At 36.2% G+C, this 16158-nt stretch overlaps 1 protein-coding gene across 1 annotated transcript in view; it reads left to right on the top strand.

Annotated features, from left to right (window-relative positions):
- LDB3 (LIM domain binding 3) overlaps positions 1-16158 on the top strand; it is a 127973-nt gene that overhangs the window by 88811 nt on the left and 23004 nt on the right. The window contains exons 9-11 of the mRNA XM_082486794.1: positions 5671-5706; positions 11911-12075; positions 13716-13823. Of these exons, the coding sequence (XP_082342920.1) occupies positions 5671-5706; positions 11911-12075; positions 13716-13823 (309 nt within the window). The remainder of the gene's footprint in view (positions 1-5670; positions 5707-11910; positions 12076-13715; positions 13824-16158) is intronic.

The raw sequence follows: 16158 nt of genomic DNA, 5'->3' as shown, positions 1-16158 counted from the left end.
AATATAATGTCTTTGTTCCCCCAAATACTCCAGGAAGTTCTGTGGGAAAAATTAATTCAGAGAACATAAATTCCTTGTTTTCAAGCCAATTCTCTGTAGAACCAAATGATCAAAGATGGTGATCATAAGGTATGGTGTATCCACTTGAATATGCTCACTTAAAATTGAAAGAGTGAGGCCTCCAAATTAAATTAGCAAATACCACGAAGTTTTTCTCAAAATAGTTCATAGAGAAAATAACGCATAAGCTAACAGAGCTTGTTAAAGCTCGACATTCCATTTTGTTGGGGTGCGGTGGGGTGGTGTATGTACTGACCTATATTTAACATCTCCTCTCTACCATCTCAGTCTTGTGCATGTTCTTGCCCAGTACTTAACTTTTGCATGGGCAGAAATTAACATCACTTTCACTCCTACTGTGCAACTTTAAAGATTCTCACCTGCATCCTTCTGCTGACATAGATGGCTAACCAAGATAACAGTGCACAGTGCGACCTTTCTGACTCCTCCCTTGCATGGCCTTCAGTCCAACATGGAAAAAGCAGTTCTTGCATGCAGCAGGCTTTCCAACAAGCACGCGTAACCCAGAGGTACTCAGTTGTGGTCTGTGGATCATCAGACTGGCTCACAGAGCTTTGTTTAGGGTGAGCTGGAGAACTGGCTGATGGCGTAGCACTGGCACTGCTTCCTTTTATTCTGCTTCTAAATTGCATTAATGTCAGCAAAATTACCCTAAATACTAATAACTTCCTAATAGTTCATTTCCACGTAAGCATTTGTTGTAGTTGACCCAGAATGTTATATGATTACAAATGACAGAGAGGGAAGGTAAAAACATCCTTAAGAGAATTTATGAAATCAAATGTCATCCACATTCTGAAAGAATGAAAGCTGCTCTAATTTATACCACTTACTTATTTGTTTCAGGAACTGAATAGAAAAGACACAGTAGTACATTTCAGATGTAGCTTCAAACATAGGATAATACCACGTAAAGAAAGTATGAATTTTGTTACCATCCATGTGCACAAATTAAAAAGTAGCACTAAAAATCTACCAGGTGAAATTGAGATCGATGGGTTCTCATTCTTTTCTTGGCTTCCCTGGAGAAAAGTGAAGTCATGATGAGAAAGAACACTTCAGTGAAAGGGGAATAATTTCCTGGTGTACAATACCTAACCTTGTTCTGCATTGGTTTTGTCTATAATGGTCACAAACACAAACTGAAAGTCCTGATCCTGTGTTCAGGCGCCTGGTGGCAGGTACCTGCACTTTACCAGTGGGGCTATAAAAAGCTAGAGGGAACCATTTTGATAAATCCAATTGCATACTTAAGGCCAAGATAGGGAATTATTATTACGTATTCTCCTTCTCTGGAGATTTTCAAGACCCGCCTGGATGCGGTCCTGAGTAACGTGCTCTGGGCAATCCTGCTTTAGCAGGGGAGTTGGACTAGATGATCTCTAGAGGTCCCTTCCAACTCTGAAAATTCCATGATTCCATGATTATCTGAAATATATCCCAGTTCAAGTTGCTCCACATACTCAGAATTTTTGCAGTCTTTGTTCTTACTAAAGCAATGTGTTTACCAATAAGATAAATTGGAGTACATATATCGCATGCCAAATATCACTCTGTAAATCTTGGAAAAGAGTTATTTTAACGTTCACCAATACCAATGCTGCGGTATTTCCAGCTGCATTTATTATTTGACTGTTAAATATAACAGCATACCAGTAGGCGCCACTAAAATGCATCCATAGGAGGTATTTGCTTTGACTTTAGTGAGCTGCTTTGAGTTCCATACTACTTGTTGAGAATGAGTTGCTGGTTGTTTTTTCTTCCACTGGATATATGATAATGCTTTTCCTATTCTGTGGCACTGTCTGCACAAACCAGGATACCTGCTGAGAGAAATGTATGTCTGCTTTCCAAAACAGGGAAACACTAGTAGGATATGTTGCAATCGTTTTGGCGTGGGCTGCTCACATTCTTAACTACCGTGGCTGAAAAAGAGAGACTAGCTCTTCTACCCCTTTTTTCTGATCCCAGGCTAAAGTTTTCACTAAACCAGCATGATAGTTGTCTTCTGTCCTCTCCAGTTAACTGCTTATGATTTCTTTGTGTCTTACGGTGTCTTTGTTAAGATAACAAAAATATAGCTTGGAAGGAAAAAAAAAAAGACAATCAATCTCCTCAATAGTTTTATATCCATCTGGCTATGGAAAAATTCTCAGCTGCGAACATGGAAAGGTAGAAATAGCCTGATTGGATTGGAACAGCAGTTAATCTAGCTCAGTGTCCAGTTTCCAACAGTGTCAGTATCTCATGCCTTTGAGACAAAAAAGTTTGGAAGGCAATTATGAAACAGCTTTCATGCAACTTTGCTCCCAGACACCCTACAAGAAACTTTTAAAAAATTGTTTTGTGGTTTCTAATTCTTAAAAGGAAATTTTGTTTGTAGGCAAATATGTTTATGTAAATATAAGTTAAGAAGAAAGCTATTTTAAGTCTAATAAGGACAAGTCCTGCAAATCCACAATATACTACTAGAAAAAATGAATTTTTAATTTCAAAAAATATAGACCCTAATAATCTGTAACCATTAATAATTACTTCCTCTCTGAAAAAAAGCCAGTATAAATCTTTCAGATTCTACAGAAGATTATTGGATGATCAATACAGGAAAATCCTGATAAACTGAATAGTAATATTTATTTAAAAAAAATAATCCATAATTTCTTATTGAAGAGGGTGAGCTGATATTTTAAATACACAGTTGGGATTCGGGAGAGCTTATTTCAGTTCTTTGCCCTGCTGTGGACCTTCTGTTTGACTATGAGCGATTTATTAAGTTTTAGTTCCTCATTTGTTAAATGAGAAAAATAGTCTTGCTCCATGAGAATATGGAGAAAAAAATCAATTACAGTATTCACTTACTGCTTTAGTACTGAAAGACAGAAGAGTTGAAGGACCATGTGGTCTCCCGGAATGCCTAATGTTTCTTATGTCATCAGATCTTCATTACAGATTAAATGATTCTGTATCTACAACATTTTAATGGAACAGAGAGGAGATATTCCAGAGAGAGAGTCTGGATCTCTTATTCTCTAAGGAGAAGGTAGATGGAAGGTGCACAAGCTCCACATCTCAGCTTGCCTGTTACGTGTACACATTTGTTTAGGAATCTTTTATATTTTGTTTCCAAAAATAAAATAGAATGGGAAAGTATTCCAATGTCCAGCACATACAGTTTGGATTCAACAGAAACATTTATTGGAAACTCTCTGAAGTTTCTTCAGGCTCTTTTTAGGATCCAGCAGCACACACTAGCTTGGCTTGCAAATGAATTTTACATTTCGTTACTCAAACTATTATAATTCTTGCTAGTGTGTGGGAAGGGAAAGACTATTTCTATCATTTCAATCACTCTATCTTTATGACCATATCATGTCGCATATTTTTATGAAAAGGAAACATTTCATAATTTCCATTCTATAATATACTGTATAGTTGGGAAGACAGTATATTGCATAAATAAACCTTGTTTGAGATGTATGTCCAGTATTTAATAAAATCTGTGGGAGTCGCATTGTTCTCTCAGAATAGTCATTGACTAAGGCCTTTCTGTCAAAAACCATTTCAGCTGGGCTGCAGACAAAAAAACCATTAATATTAAATCTCTGACAGTTAGCTCAAACTACTATCCACTACTGTCAGTTATTTGAGCCGCCTGTGTAGCAACAGAGGTACAAACTCTTCGTAATATTCAGAGCCAAATTCTTTCATGTTGTGAAGGTATCGACCTCACTGAGTCTGCCCCAGGGACGTGTTTGAATCAAAAGAAAAATTAATTCTGCATTTAGTTAGCAAAAAGTGTTTGATTGTAAAGGCTGGAAATCCAATAGCCCGTTCCTCCAAGTGCAAGTATTGCCAATAAGAGACACATCTGATCTTGAGCCTTTCTCACCGTTAGCCAGACGGGAATTACTCCTGTTGAGAATAGCTCCTGGAAGGAGGAGAAATAGCTCCTGGAAGCAAAACTGTGAAGAAGTATTGTGTGCCTTTGAGCTCATCTTTCCCTTTACTCTCTGCCTTTTCCTTTGCTTTATCCTGTGGAAGTATGTTTACTGTACTTCTCTCTCTCTTTTTAACCTTCACAACTCCCCTGCCATAGTCCCTCAACATTATCCTGTATTTGTACACTCATGGAAAAAGCTTTCATGAAATCCCGACCTCAAAGTCAAGTGAGGTTTTTCTGCATTCTTCAGTATAGGCACAGCTAGTGGAGCAGAAAACTTTTGATCATATTAACAGTAACAGCAGAAGCCTAACGCTGCTTCTGCCTGACCCCAACTGACTGCCTTTTGGTCTTGACTGTCATTTCTCATAGAATATTTGGTGACACCGGAAATAAACAATGCTTTATTCTTTTCAGGCTGTGACTGTGGTTTTTTAACCTTCCTGCATGATTATGGCTCTTGGTATACTAACACTTTTCCCCCCACACGCACAGTTTCTAATCTATCCTCCTCTATCTTGTTTCATCCTGCCTTTCCTATACCTGATGCTTCAATGAACTCACGGCTTGGTTACCATAAAGATAGTGTTTGGTTTCTCATGGCTTTAGAGTGGTGAACCAATTGATCTTATTGGGGTATTTACTTTCAAGACAGGTTCCTCCATTCTGACCACAGTAACGTTCTTGGACAGCCCCATCTGAGGGTTATTTCATATCTATTTCTGGGTTTGGAAATCTGGCTTCAATTCATATATTTTTGGGGGTTACATTTTAGGTGGAGGTTTTAAAAATTGGTAGAGTACACCTATGCCCAAACCTTTGCTGATGTAAACTAGACTGTTTCATAAACTTTATTGGAGCTAAACTAAGGAAAGAGTATGTGACTGTACGTATATATGCACATACATAAACACAGAGAGAAATATATGAAATACTACCAATAATGTGGAAAATATTGAGAATAGCCTTCCAAACATAATGTAAGATAATGATTGGGGCCCAACAGATCCACATAAATGAATACATGTATCGCTGAAATTGAGGCTGACTTACTCCTCATCTCGGAGAAGAAATGATTTCACTTGTTTCTAATCCAACTTAGATTGAGAAAACTAGTAGTTACTTGGGTAGGACAGAGAATTTTTAAGTGATGCCAAACATATATAATCCATCTTGTATGAGTCTTTGTTCACCATTTAACTGTTTATCACTTCAAAATATTGGATTCTTGAGGACCAGCCAAGTCTGATTATTTTTACCGGTTGGAGTTGGCATCAGAATATGTTCTGCTGGAATATTCTTGAAATTTTCTTTTGAGAGGGAACGTAAAGTCAAAACCATGCCTGAAATTATATACACATATATAATGTCTAATTTGTAACTGTTAATTTTCCTTCATTTTCCTTTAATATTGAAACAAAGTTGTTTGCAACTGAGAAGCATACAGTAAACTTGCATATTTGGTGGGTTTCAGTTGGAGAGCTGAAGAGGTTTCTCACAACTGTATTTATGAGCAACCACTCTAGGATGCTTTTTGCAACCAAACGTTTCACCTCAACCCATCTTCTTTCTCTGTGGTTTGGGGTTTTTTTTTGCCACCTCATGCAATTGCATTCACTTTATTCATACTGTATCCCCTCCTTTCACAGAGACAAGGAAAATGTTGCAGGAGCACCAGAAAACAGGTAATGTTTGTTCTGTGTTTGGCTTCCCTCCTGTTGAGAGTTTACCTCCGCTTTCCTCACATTGTTCTTACCTCAAAACTGAAATTTCTACACTGTTTGACCAGATAGTTGAAACCTCTACAGTCATCAAGTGGGTTTTTTAAGCATTTCTTTCTAATGCAGACTTCAAAAAGCTCTGTGAGATGGGACAGGCAGGGATCATGTTTCTTGGAACTTATAAACCTGAAAATAAGCAGCTTTTTATCAAATGTTCTTGATATGGAGTATTTTCAGTTTGTGATAGAGTTTTAAGAACAGCTTCCATTTTAAACTTTGTTTAGATTGTTCAAGACGTTTTTAAAATCTAAGTAAGATTATCTTTTTGGTATCTTAAGAACATTTATATATCAGATTCTTGCATAACTTGATTGATCCGTGATGGGTTATGAGGTTCAAAACATAGTACCTCTGTAAGTAAGGTCTTTCATTTCAAATGTTGTTTTATCCCAAAGAATCACAGCACATTTTGTAGTTACATATAGAAATGTGTTGTTTTCTATTAGTTCATCTACTAAAACACACAGGTACTGCAACACAGGTACTTCTTGAGTGAATCTGACCGGTTGTTTAATAGAGCAAAGAAATGCCTCTTATTAGTTTGTCATGAAAAGAATTCTATCTCACTGCTTTCCTCTGTCTTGTTGATTCCTGCCTAAACAACATGCAACCACTTCTTTTTTTTTTTTTTTTTTTTTATAAGACTGCTCACAAAGGTTGCATAGAGTTAAAATCCAAGTGCAAGCATTATCATTATTAATGACACAAGCAATGGCAGCTGGCACTTGGAACAGTAAGGAAAAATTATTTTTATTTTTAAATTGATTATGTCAAAAGAATGAAATAAAACCCCTGATTCCTGTATAACAACCGTATGTAAATTAAATTGAAAAAACAAGTTACACGTGTTAGCATTTCACTAGTGGTTTCATTTGTGTAAAATCTTTTACAGGACTATGCAGCTGCTACACTGAACTCTCTCTCTTTTTAAATTTATTTATTATTTTATTTCATTTTACTTTACCAGGAACAATTTCTGATGTATGACTGGTGTTAGTGTCACACAACACTGCCTTAATCTTGCATGGTTTGTCGTACCATAGCTCTTATCCACCTCCATTATCATCACAGCTCTGCTATGTGTCTTATTTTGATATTCCTAGCAATATGGTTTACAGATTTAACACAAGGTACCTTTTTTTTAATTCTTAAAGCCTTTCCTGGTCTTAAAGCAGTAATAAACTAATAAACTGTCGAGATTTGTCATGACTTCAGCTGCCATATCATGATGATCTCCTATGGCATAAGGAATTCGGGAATACAGAAAGAGGACACTGGATATTTACAGATATGTCTTCTTCCAGGAAAAGGAAAAGACAGAAAGATAAAGCCTTCATTATTAAACCTAGACTTAAGTTGATTTTTCAGTTATGAGGTTCAGCACTGTCCTGGTTTGAGGTTTTGCTTTTTGGCTATTTTTTCTGAAGGCTTTACTGTGTATAAATAATAACTGCTGTCTTAAAGGGCCAGGTATTAGCATTCTAAAATGTTTTATTTGGTACGGTAGACAGTAAGCACATGTATCTCTGAAAACTAAAAAAATCGAACAAACCTTTTTCTAGTTAACAATGAGCTGCTTCTGCGGCTGGAATTCTGTCTCTCCCTCAAATCCCTGCTGTTACGTAGGAAATTGGTGACATGGTAATAAATACCTCATTTACAAATCCCCTTGTAATCTTTGTTACCCAGGCCTACAGCTACTACCCATGCGCCACAGTATGTGACCTCAAGTATTTGGCATCCTCCTAAATCATCCACCATGGATGCCAACACTGACAATGCTAAGCCAGTGGCCTCCAAGGGGTCTGTGAGGCTTGGAGCGGGTACAAGTCAGAGGGAGGCCGGTTTCATCAGTACTGGCCAGAAAGTCCCTCTTACTTCATCCAGTAATCAAAGGTACACCGTGATGTGTAACTGCATAACTGACCTGGTTTGGAGCTTTGGAATGGTTTGGTAATAACAACCTCTAACTCCTTCAGACAGAAATGACCATGGCCTAAAAGGCAGATATCCACGTTCTACAGATTCCAGCAACTTCTAGTTCATGTGGGTTTTACATTTTAAGGATCTCACCTGCAATATAGAGACAATAGTCATTAAGCACCTTCTGCAGAGAAGCAGCACCTGGTATTAGTCACTGTATTTCTACAAACATTCCCATATTTAAATGCAAAACTCTTCCATGTTAAATCTTTCTCTAAACACCTTCTCCAGCATATTTTTCTACAGATGCTACAGTAAGATAATTTTTGCTGATGTATTTTTATTTTTGTTCCTTATGTTTTCAATTCTTTACAAGAGATTTGTTGGAGGATTTGAAACAAAAAGAACTTCATGCGTTACGTAAAGGAGACTAAATACTGCTTTAATAATCCATTTCATTGTTATTTGGACAGAAAGTCTCAAACTTTGGACTTTACTGAGAGAAAGAAGTATAATCTGCACTTACTTTTTAAATGTTAGAGTGTGTTTGTTGCTGTGTTTTCTCATTATGGTTGTTAACCATTATTATCCTCTTAACCTCTACTGATCTGTGCTCATGAGTGAAAATCAGCTGAGAAGAGATGTGTGTGTGTTTGTGATCATCCATGTAACTTACTCACATCATGCATTTTATGTTTACCTTTTACCACAAATATTGAAATGTTTGAGAACATCCGTTTCCTTTGATTTTTGTAAAAATGCAAAATACTGTAAAGGTGAAAAGTGTACAGAAGAACTGTATGAAAACCAACAAAACACTCTGTAACATATGTAATAATTAAGCTGTTATAATAGATGATCTATTTTATAAAGCAGCATTCATATTTATCATTTCTTAAAATTCTTCTGCACCTGAAGAACAAAAAAATAACCACACAAAAAATTGAAAATCTGGAAAGGATGCAATCTTGAGCAGGAAAAAAAAAAGTTACATTATTTTAATTGAATATCTAAATAAAATTATTTAAAATGTATAGTGGTTAAACTAAAACCAGTCAAGTTAGTCTGGGTTCATTTTGTAAAACTGAGTAGAGAATTAGTTACCAAATGCATATAATTTATGTAACCAGACCACCCTGATTTTTCAGTTTATATCTACTTAATTTATATTTATTCCAATTCCTTCTTCCATTAATTAATATATTCTACCCTGCAGGAAGGTGATCAAGCCTCTAACATTTTAATCGCATAAAAAGAACTATTACAAACAGCACGCAAGATAAAACTTGTTTGTATTTCTTTTAAATTTTATAAGGTACTCCAGTATATTTGCATTTATTTAATTTATATGTGTTTGTCCAGTTCAAATCTGTCTCCATACAGATCCATGTCCACACGTATTCTTATCTTCTTTTTTTTTTTCTTCCTTTTAAATATATGTCACTGAGTATGTGTTTTGGTTAACATTTTGGAGATCATTACAACAATTAAATAACTTCACTGTTTTCTTCTATTCAAGGTATGAAGTCTTGATTCTTTTGGAATCTGTAGCAAATTCCCTTTCACGTCAGTGAAATTAGAAAGACAAAATCGGTGAAATCCTAGTTTGTATTTGTTTTTAGAACATATATTAAGTTCCATTTTTATGTACGGTATACTTTCAGTCCTTTCCTCTTTGCCAAATCAAAGATGCATAATACTAAATTTTGACTTAACATCTTTTAATGTGATCATTCCAGTACCCACTGTTGCAAAAATCCTGTATTAAAACTCATAACGGACTAGCCCGTGACCTATAGCTGTGACGTACAAATGTACAGCTACTCTGCTACATAGTCTGTGTAACTGGTACTGTATTAGCTAAGCGGAAGAATTTACATCATAATGCAAATGCATCAAGATGGAAGAAGTGATCTGAATTTCAAATGCATATTATGATGGACAAACTTTTGCAAAACTGTTGCAAAACTTTTGGTGTGATGATTTGAAACCCAGAATTGCAAACAGGCTGAGAATTTTCAGGAGCTCATTTGTTATATATATGAAACTCATAAGGGAGAAAATACTGATTTTCTGCTTTTGTCATGGGCTGCATTCAACTTTGAAATTGGCGGGCATAAAAATCACACTTCCATTTCAGCTAATCAAACAGTAAAATATTCAGCAGAAATAAGACAGCATCATTTAGACTACTAAGCCATAGAAGAAGGCAAAGAGGAGGAGGACAGGGGAAATGGGACAGTCTCTTGAAGAGCAATGAGTATCACTAATTCTGAAGTACCTAGCACTCATTCTAGGTCCTGAGGAGTAGAACTTGTTGAATCAGTGCTTCTGAGAGAAGCAAAAGAAAATATTAGAGAGAATGGCTGAAAGACAGAGAAAATATCTGCACAATGGCATATTCACATAGGAAAAAAAGCTGAGAGAAAGACTGTTTAAGGGCTAAGGTTTGGCTGAAAAACAGTCATGGAACTGTGTAAGCTTTCTTTTATTATTTGAAACTGACTGTGCTCAGGAAAGATTATTTTGGGCATTCTTTGTACGTTGCACAAGAGAATCAACGGCTTCCATCACCCTGATAGGAGTCATTTGTAAGAACCCAGAGATGCAGCAATATACTTATGAGTTAGGTCAAAAGAAGTAGAAATAGATCCATTATGTTCTTGTACAACTGCTCATGGATGAGACAACTATGTCATGCACAGTAATGACCTGATTTAAAAGAAAAAAAAAAAAAAAAAAGATTTCTTAGGATAACTACTAAAGGAAATGAATCTACAGCACAATAATATGGCATCAAGAAAAATGTCCCTTTTGCCTGGGGGACATATGCTTATATTGTCACTGAAGTTTGTGCCCCAAAATAGTACAATAATCTGAAAAACCAAATTGCAATTAAGTTATTTTTCAGTGGCTTATTTGTTCCATGGATAATAATTAATCCACAGTAAAATCTGCTTAAACACAAAATCAAGCTTTTGTCTTTTCTTGTTTCTCCTTCTCCCATCTTTTAATTTTAAATGACCTAGTGATTTTTGTTAGGTTTACTGACAAGTGAATAATGAATGTACATATTATTATTTTATTGATATTAAGTTCATCAAAACAGTCGGCAAAGAACTTGAATCTTGTAAGTCCATGTATTGCGGTTGTTTTGGTTTTTTTTTCATTTGATGTAAGAGCTAGTGGAAGACAATAAACTGAACCTCCCAAATGATTGGTTCATTTCTTAGCAGTGGATGGCTTTGACTAAGCTGTCTTGCAAATCTGTCTTAATAGATAACTTTGCTCCATTTGTCTGTCTGTAAGAGATGAGTAATACTTTCCAAATTTGAGAGAAGCTGCAAGGCTTAGAAATATGTTAATGAGCACCGAATGATCTGATAGCAGGTGATGAGATATACTTGTAGTTCAGTAGCTTACTAAAATGGCCACAGGATATGAAACTAGATTTTTATTATTTTTATTCATTTCAATTAATCTGTTATGCAATCAAATAAAGAGAAAATGAATTAAACATTAATATTTCTCTGCTCCATGTTATCTGTGCCACAATAGCGCAAGAGGTTTGATGGGTTGGCCAGTGTAACGTAAGGTGAATTTAGGTCAGAGATGAGTGGACTCCTTTTAAACATCTTTCCACCACCTGTATGCACAAAACTGATTAAACCCAACCCAAAACTGTGCTGACTGGATTTCTAGACTCTCAGAACTTGCAGGAAACCTGCTGACTCAAGACTGTGATAATATCCTTTGCATTGCTTTTCTTCATCTAATTAAAAAGTTTGCTCCTAACATAAACTTCGGGTCCAGGAGTAAATATTGGGTGAAATTTATCCGAGCTCAAAGAGTTTGTGACAGGCTCTTTGCAACCACTTAAGTAGCGCATGCCATGTTTCCTGCCACTGGCTTCAGTGGGAGCAGGACTTAAGTGCCGTAGAACACCTGGGATAAATTTCAGTCAAGCAGAACCAAAACTGCATTACAGTCTTAGCTGCACATCTGAAAAGGCCTAACAAATGTCTTTTTTTTTTTTTCTTTGCATAATTGTGCTTTTCCCTCAGTAACACAGCCTGCTACTATGTTTGCAGCTTCAGGTTCAAACATAGTAGGGTTTATGCTCTACATTTAAATACGCACCTTCTTAAAATGCGTCTCGTTTTATTTAATTTAACTCTTAATTAGTACCCCTGTTGAGCATGCTCCGGTGTCTACCAGTTCTGCCTCTGCTCCTGCACCACATGCTTCAGCACATCAGCCTGCTACTGCTGCTCAAAATACAGCCAGTCTGATGACACCGCCAGCAACCACCTCAGTAGCGCAAGAGTCTTTCTCATCCTCCTTCCAAAGGTAATGCTTCATTGCTTTGTCCTTTCGCAGATACACCTCTGTATGGCTCTGGAAATGCTGCATACGCATTCTTAACTTAAGAATGTAGTATGTAAAAGCTGTAACCTATTTTATAGGCTTTTATATACTTTGGTGTGTTTTCTTATTTTGAAGTATGTTGTTCGTGTTTGCAAGGAATTCGCAAAATAAAACCGCCCTAAAACGTAGCTTGGAGTCTGCAGTACAGCTTACATTTTCAGAAAGCAAATCTTGGGTTAAAAGTGGAAATGTTTTTTCCCCACTTGTAATAAAACCAAAATAAGCCCTCATAATAGTTACAGTGGTTGAATGAAGGTTCTTTTAATAGTGTTTCTGCAGTATGATGTGAAATGGAAAATTAGAAAATGCCATTCACTCACGTGATTGAGCTTACGGTATCATAGCGGATGTCAGTAAAACATGGTGGCCAATGAGCAATATGTCAATAAAACCACACATTTGATGATTGGCTTGCTCTGTAAGGTATTAAGTCAATTAATTTCTATTAGATTTATCTACTCCCTTTTCTCTAATGAGATTTAGCTACAGGCCTAAAGTGAGTTTCAAGGAGGTATGCATTCATAACACTTGTAGTACAGTAGGAGTTACTGTTGTGTATTAAAAGTTGTCAGTCTGTAAAGAACTGCGTGGGATTTATACTGCTGTCAGTTACATTATAGTAATTTTGGAGATAGAGTGAATTGCTTTGGTGCATATTATTCTTTTCTCTGTTTTTTTGCTACATGAATATTCTGAAAAGATGTCTATTTTAGCATGCTTTAAAATTCCAAGGAAAACCACACTTCCAGTAATGTAAACTACTTTAAATAATTGAGACCTAAGATGTAGTCTGTCATATCTTAGATTTGTGTAAAGGGAATTGGAAATGTTCTCTTGGCTCTATTTCTTGTTTAATTTTTGCTAGTTGACTTAAGTTATTTATGTATACCAACTACTTAGTTTCTCACTTTAGTCAGCTTTTACCTAACCAGGACCGACAGGACTCCAGTGTTTTTATTCCAGTGCAAGAAAATCAATCAACCAGCCAGCAAAGGAGGTTTGAATAAGGTATTATTCTGTACTTCAGAACTGTGCTGCAAGGCAATTTCACATGAAATAATGACATGGTTTAAGTAATTTTTATCCCTCAGTTGAAACTGTAACACGAAGAAAATGGATTATCTAATATATACTTCAAAAATAAAATGCCTCTCCTAAACTAATCATGCCAATGACTTGTGCTTTAAATAGGAGAATCTTTTGTCTGGTACTGCTTGCGTATTAAAAAGTTTAGCTTGAATTCAGACTCAAACATCTTCAGATCTTGCAGATAAAAACATGTATCGTTGACAAAAGGCCTGTCCTGAAATACTGTCTTTCTTGGTTATTGATAGACTCTAGTTTTAAATTTTTACATAATGTGTGCATTTTGTCTTGTGTTCTGTAGGAGTGTGCTTGGTTGTGCTATTCTGTAAGTCTGCAGATGTATGCTACAGAAAACCTGTTCCTGGTAACTATGCAGCAGTCCTCCTGTATCTGAACTCCAACAAAGCTTGATTTTGATGTCACTATTTTTGTCCCTGTTAAAATATGTTGTACATGCTTTCATGTGTCTTCTGCAGAGTGCTTGCAGCCCCCAGCTCTCTTTCACAGCCTAAGCCTTTCCATGGGTCCAAGAACATGTCCTTAGCAGCTTCCACAATTTCATCTGCTATCTCATCTCAGTCTAGGTATATCTGTAAAGCTCTTTTCTTTTTCTTTTAACTTAATTTGTTTTTATTCTGTGTTGCTCTCTCTGATTTAAAGTATTCAGCTTCTTAAGAGATTGGCTTGGCAGAGACTGTTGAAAAGCATGATGTGTTTAAAGGAATAGCCGCCTTGCTGATCTTTCATAAACCAAGCTAGGACACACCTACCTTTTAGATTTAGGGTATGCGACCAGAAGATCTTTTTGGAACAAAGCTATCTCGGTTGGTTTGTGCTGCTTTTGCCATCTTAAAATGAAAATATTTGTTTAGTGACACTGGCTGACAATGACAGACTTCTTTTTTTTTTCTTGGTGAAAACACAGGATCACAGGAATCACAGACCTTTTATTATGCTCTTAATCATGACTAATGAAAGACCACTGATAGGGAAAGATAGCACCTATCACTAGAAAGAGAGAATTCTGCTGTACTGCCTCACTGCTAAGTCTTTTCATTGCTTTCATTAACACTTTGTCAAAACTAACAGAGGAGAAAGCAGTAGATTTTAAGATTCATTACTTGAACACAATCTTCAGAAGTAATGAAACCCGAATCATCAATACATTTGAGATTACAATTATCCATGTGTCTCTTATCTTGATATAAAAAGGTATAAAAGTCACCCAAAGGTGATGTTTGAAATGAACAAAGCGCACAAGTTTGAAGGCTACACATCAAGAAGTATAATGATCTTTCTCGAGTGTATCATAGAAAACAGTAGTTAAGTGCTATGCGTAGGTATGTACTTGAAAGCATTTTGGTTGGCTTCACATCAATGAAACCAATGCAAAAATGACATAGCTACAGAACAGAAGATCAGAAGAATTCTGAATTTTAGGATGTAAGCACGGCTGTTTACGGCCATGGGAATTACCTAGGGGATGCAATTCCTGTATGGAGTTGATAAAACATCAGAAATAAAATTAACTGCTGATGTAATTCTGTTTATTTGAGTGGAAGTACACTAATCATAACTTTAGTTTCAATTAAATTATGAAGTTGGTGAATGTCACCAGAATGTTATCAAGAATAGAAGGTAAGAAGAGATGCAAGGGTGTTTACTACCATTGACATCTAGTTTTATGTATGAACTTCCAAAATTCCAAAGTGATGAGTTATTTAGAGCATTCATTATTTGTGGGTATCCATCATAAAATACTTGAAGAGGACCTAATTGTCACATTGTAAGACTCATAGAATCATTTAGGTTGGAAAAGACCTTTAACATCATCAAGTCCAACCATTAACACAGCACTGCCAAGTCCACCACTAAATCATGTCCCTCAGCACTACATCTACGCATCTTTTAAATAACCTCCAGGGATGGTGACTCAACCACTTCCCTGGGCATCCTGTTCCAATGCTTGACAACCCTTTTGAAGAAATTTTTCCGAATATCCAATCTAAACCTCCCCTGGCGCAACTTGAAGTCATTTCCTCTTGTCCTATCACTTGTTATTTGGGAGAGGACTCAGTGCATTTCAGAAGTAATTCTTACACTGCTTTTTCATTCAGTCCTGTGATATGGCTCTTAAATGTCACCAGTACTATTTCATCCACTGTTTGTTGTACTGACAATCTGTCCAACTCTTTCAGTCAGTTGGAATGATCACGTATCTCTGTGAGAAGAGGGTCCTACATAGTTGTTGTGGGAGACAGTTAAAAGCCTCTTATAACCAGGGAAAGTCCCTTGCTCCCTAAGCAACAATAACTGTGCATATTTGAGCTTGGTTAAACGCTGGCATGTAAAACCTATTTATTGCTTCTGAGCAGAAGAAAAGACTCAGTTTTAGTGTTTCTCTCAGTTGAGTTCACAACATGAACTTAAGTTGAAGCCTTGGTAACTACTCTGGCCAGACAGAGGACATCTATTCATGTTTCATCAGTCTATATCTTACGATCCATATAAATCTTGCTATAAGAAGTATACTTTTACATATCTGTATAAGAGATTTCCTCGGTATTCTACTAGCTTCAGTGAGGATTGCACATAATAGCTAATAATAGGTCTCTGAAGCCTGCCTGTAGTAGTAGTGCTGCGTGTAACACTTTCTATTTCTGCATATTATTCTGCATATTATGCATATTTCATTGAAATTAGTACTGATGTCAAAAAAGGCCCTGGTTTTTCCCCTTCAAGAAAAACAATCAGATAACGAAATAATTTAATTTAATGAACAATTTTGGAGGAATGAAGAAAGATAAACTCACAGATGCATTGCATATATCACTTTTAGGACTCCATTGGTAAAATCTTAATCATATTTAGTTTATTGCCTATCCAAGATTAGAAAGGCATTTTTACACTTGAGTGAAA

The sequence above is a fragment of the Vanellus vanellus genome (genome assembly GCF_965231255.1).
Source record: "Vanellus vanellus genome assembly, chromosome: 7".
NCBI classification, from domain to species: Eukaryota; Metazoa; Chordata; class Aves; order Charadriiformes; family Charadriidae; genus Vanellus; species Vanellus vanellus.
This window is presented reverse-complemented; position numbering and strand designations above follow the sequence as displayed.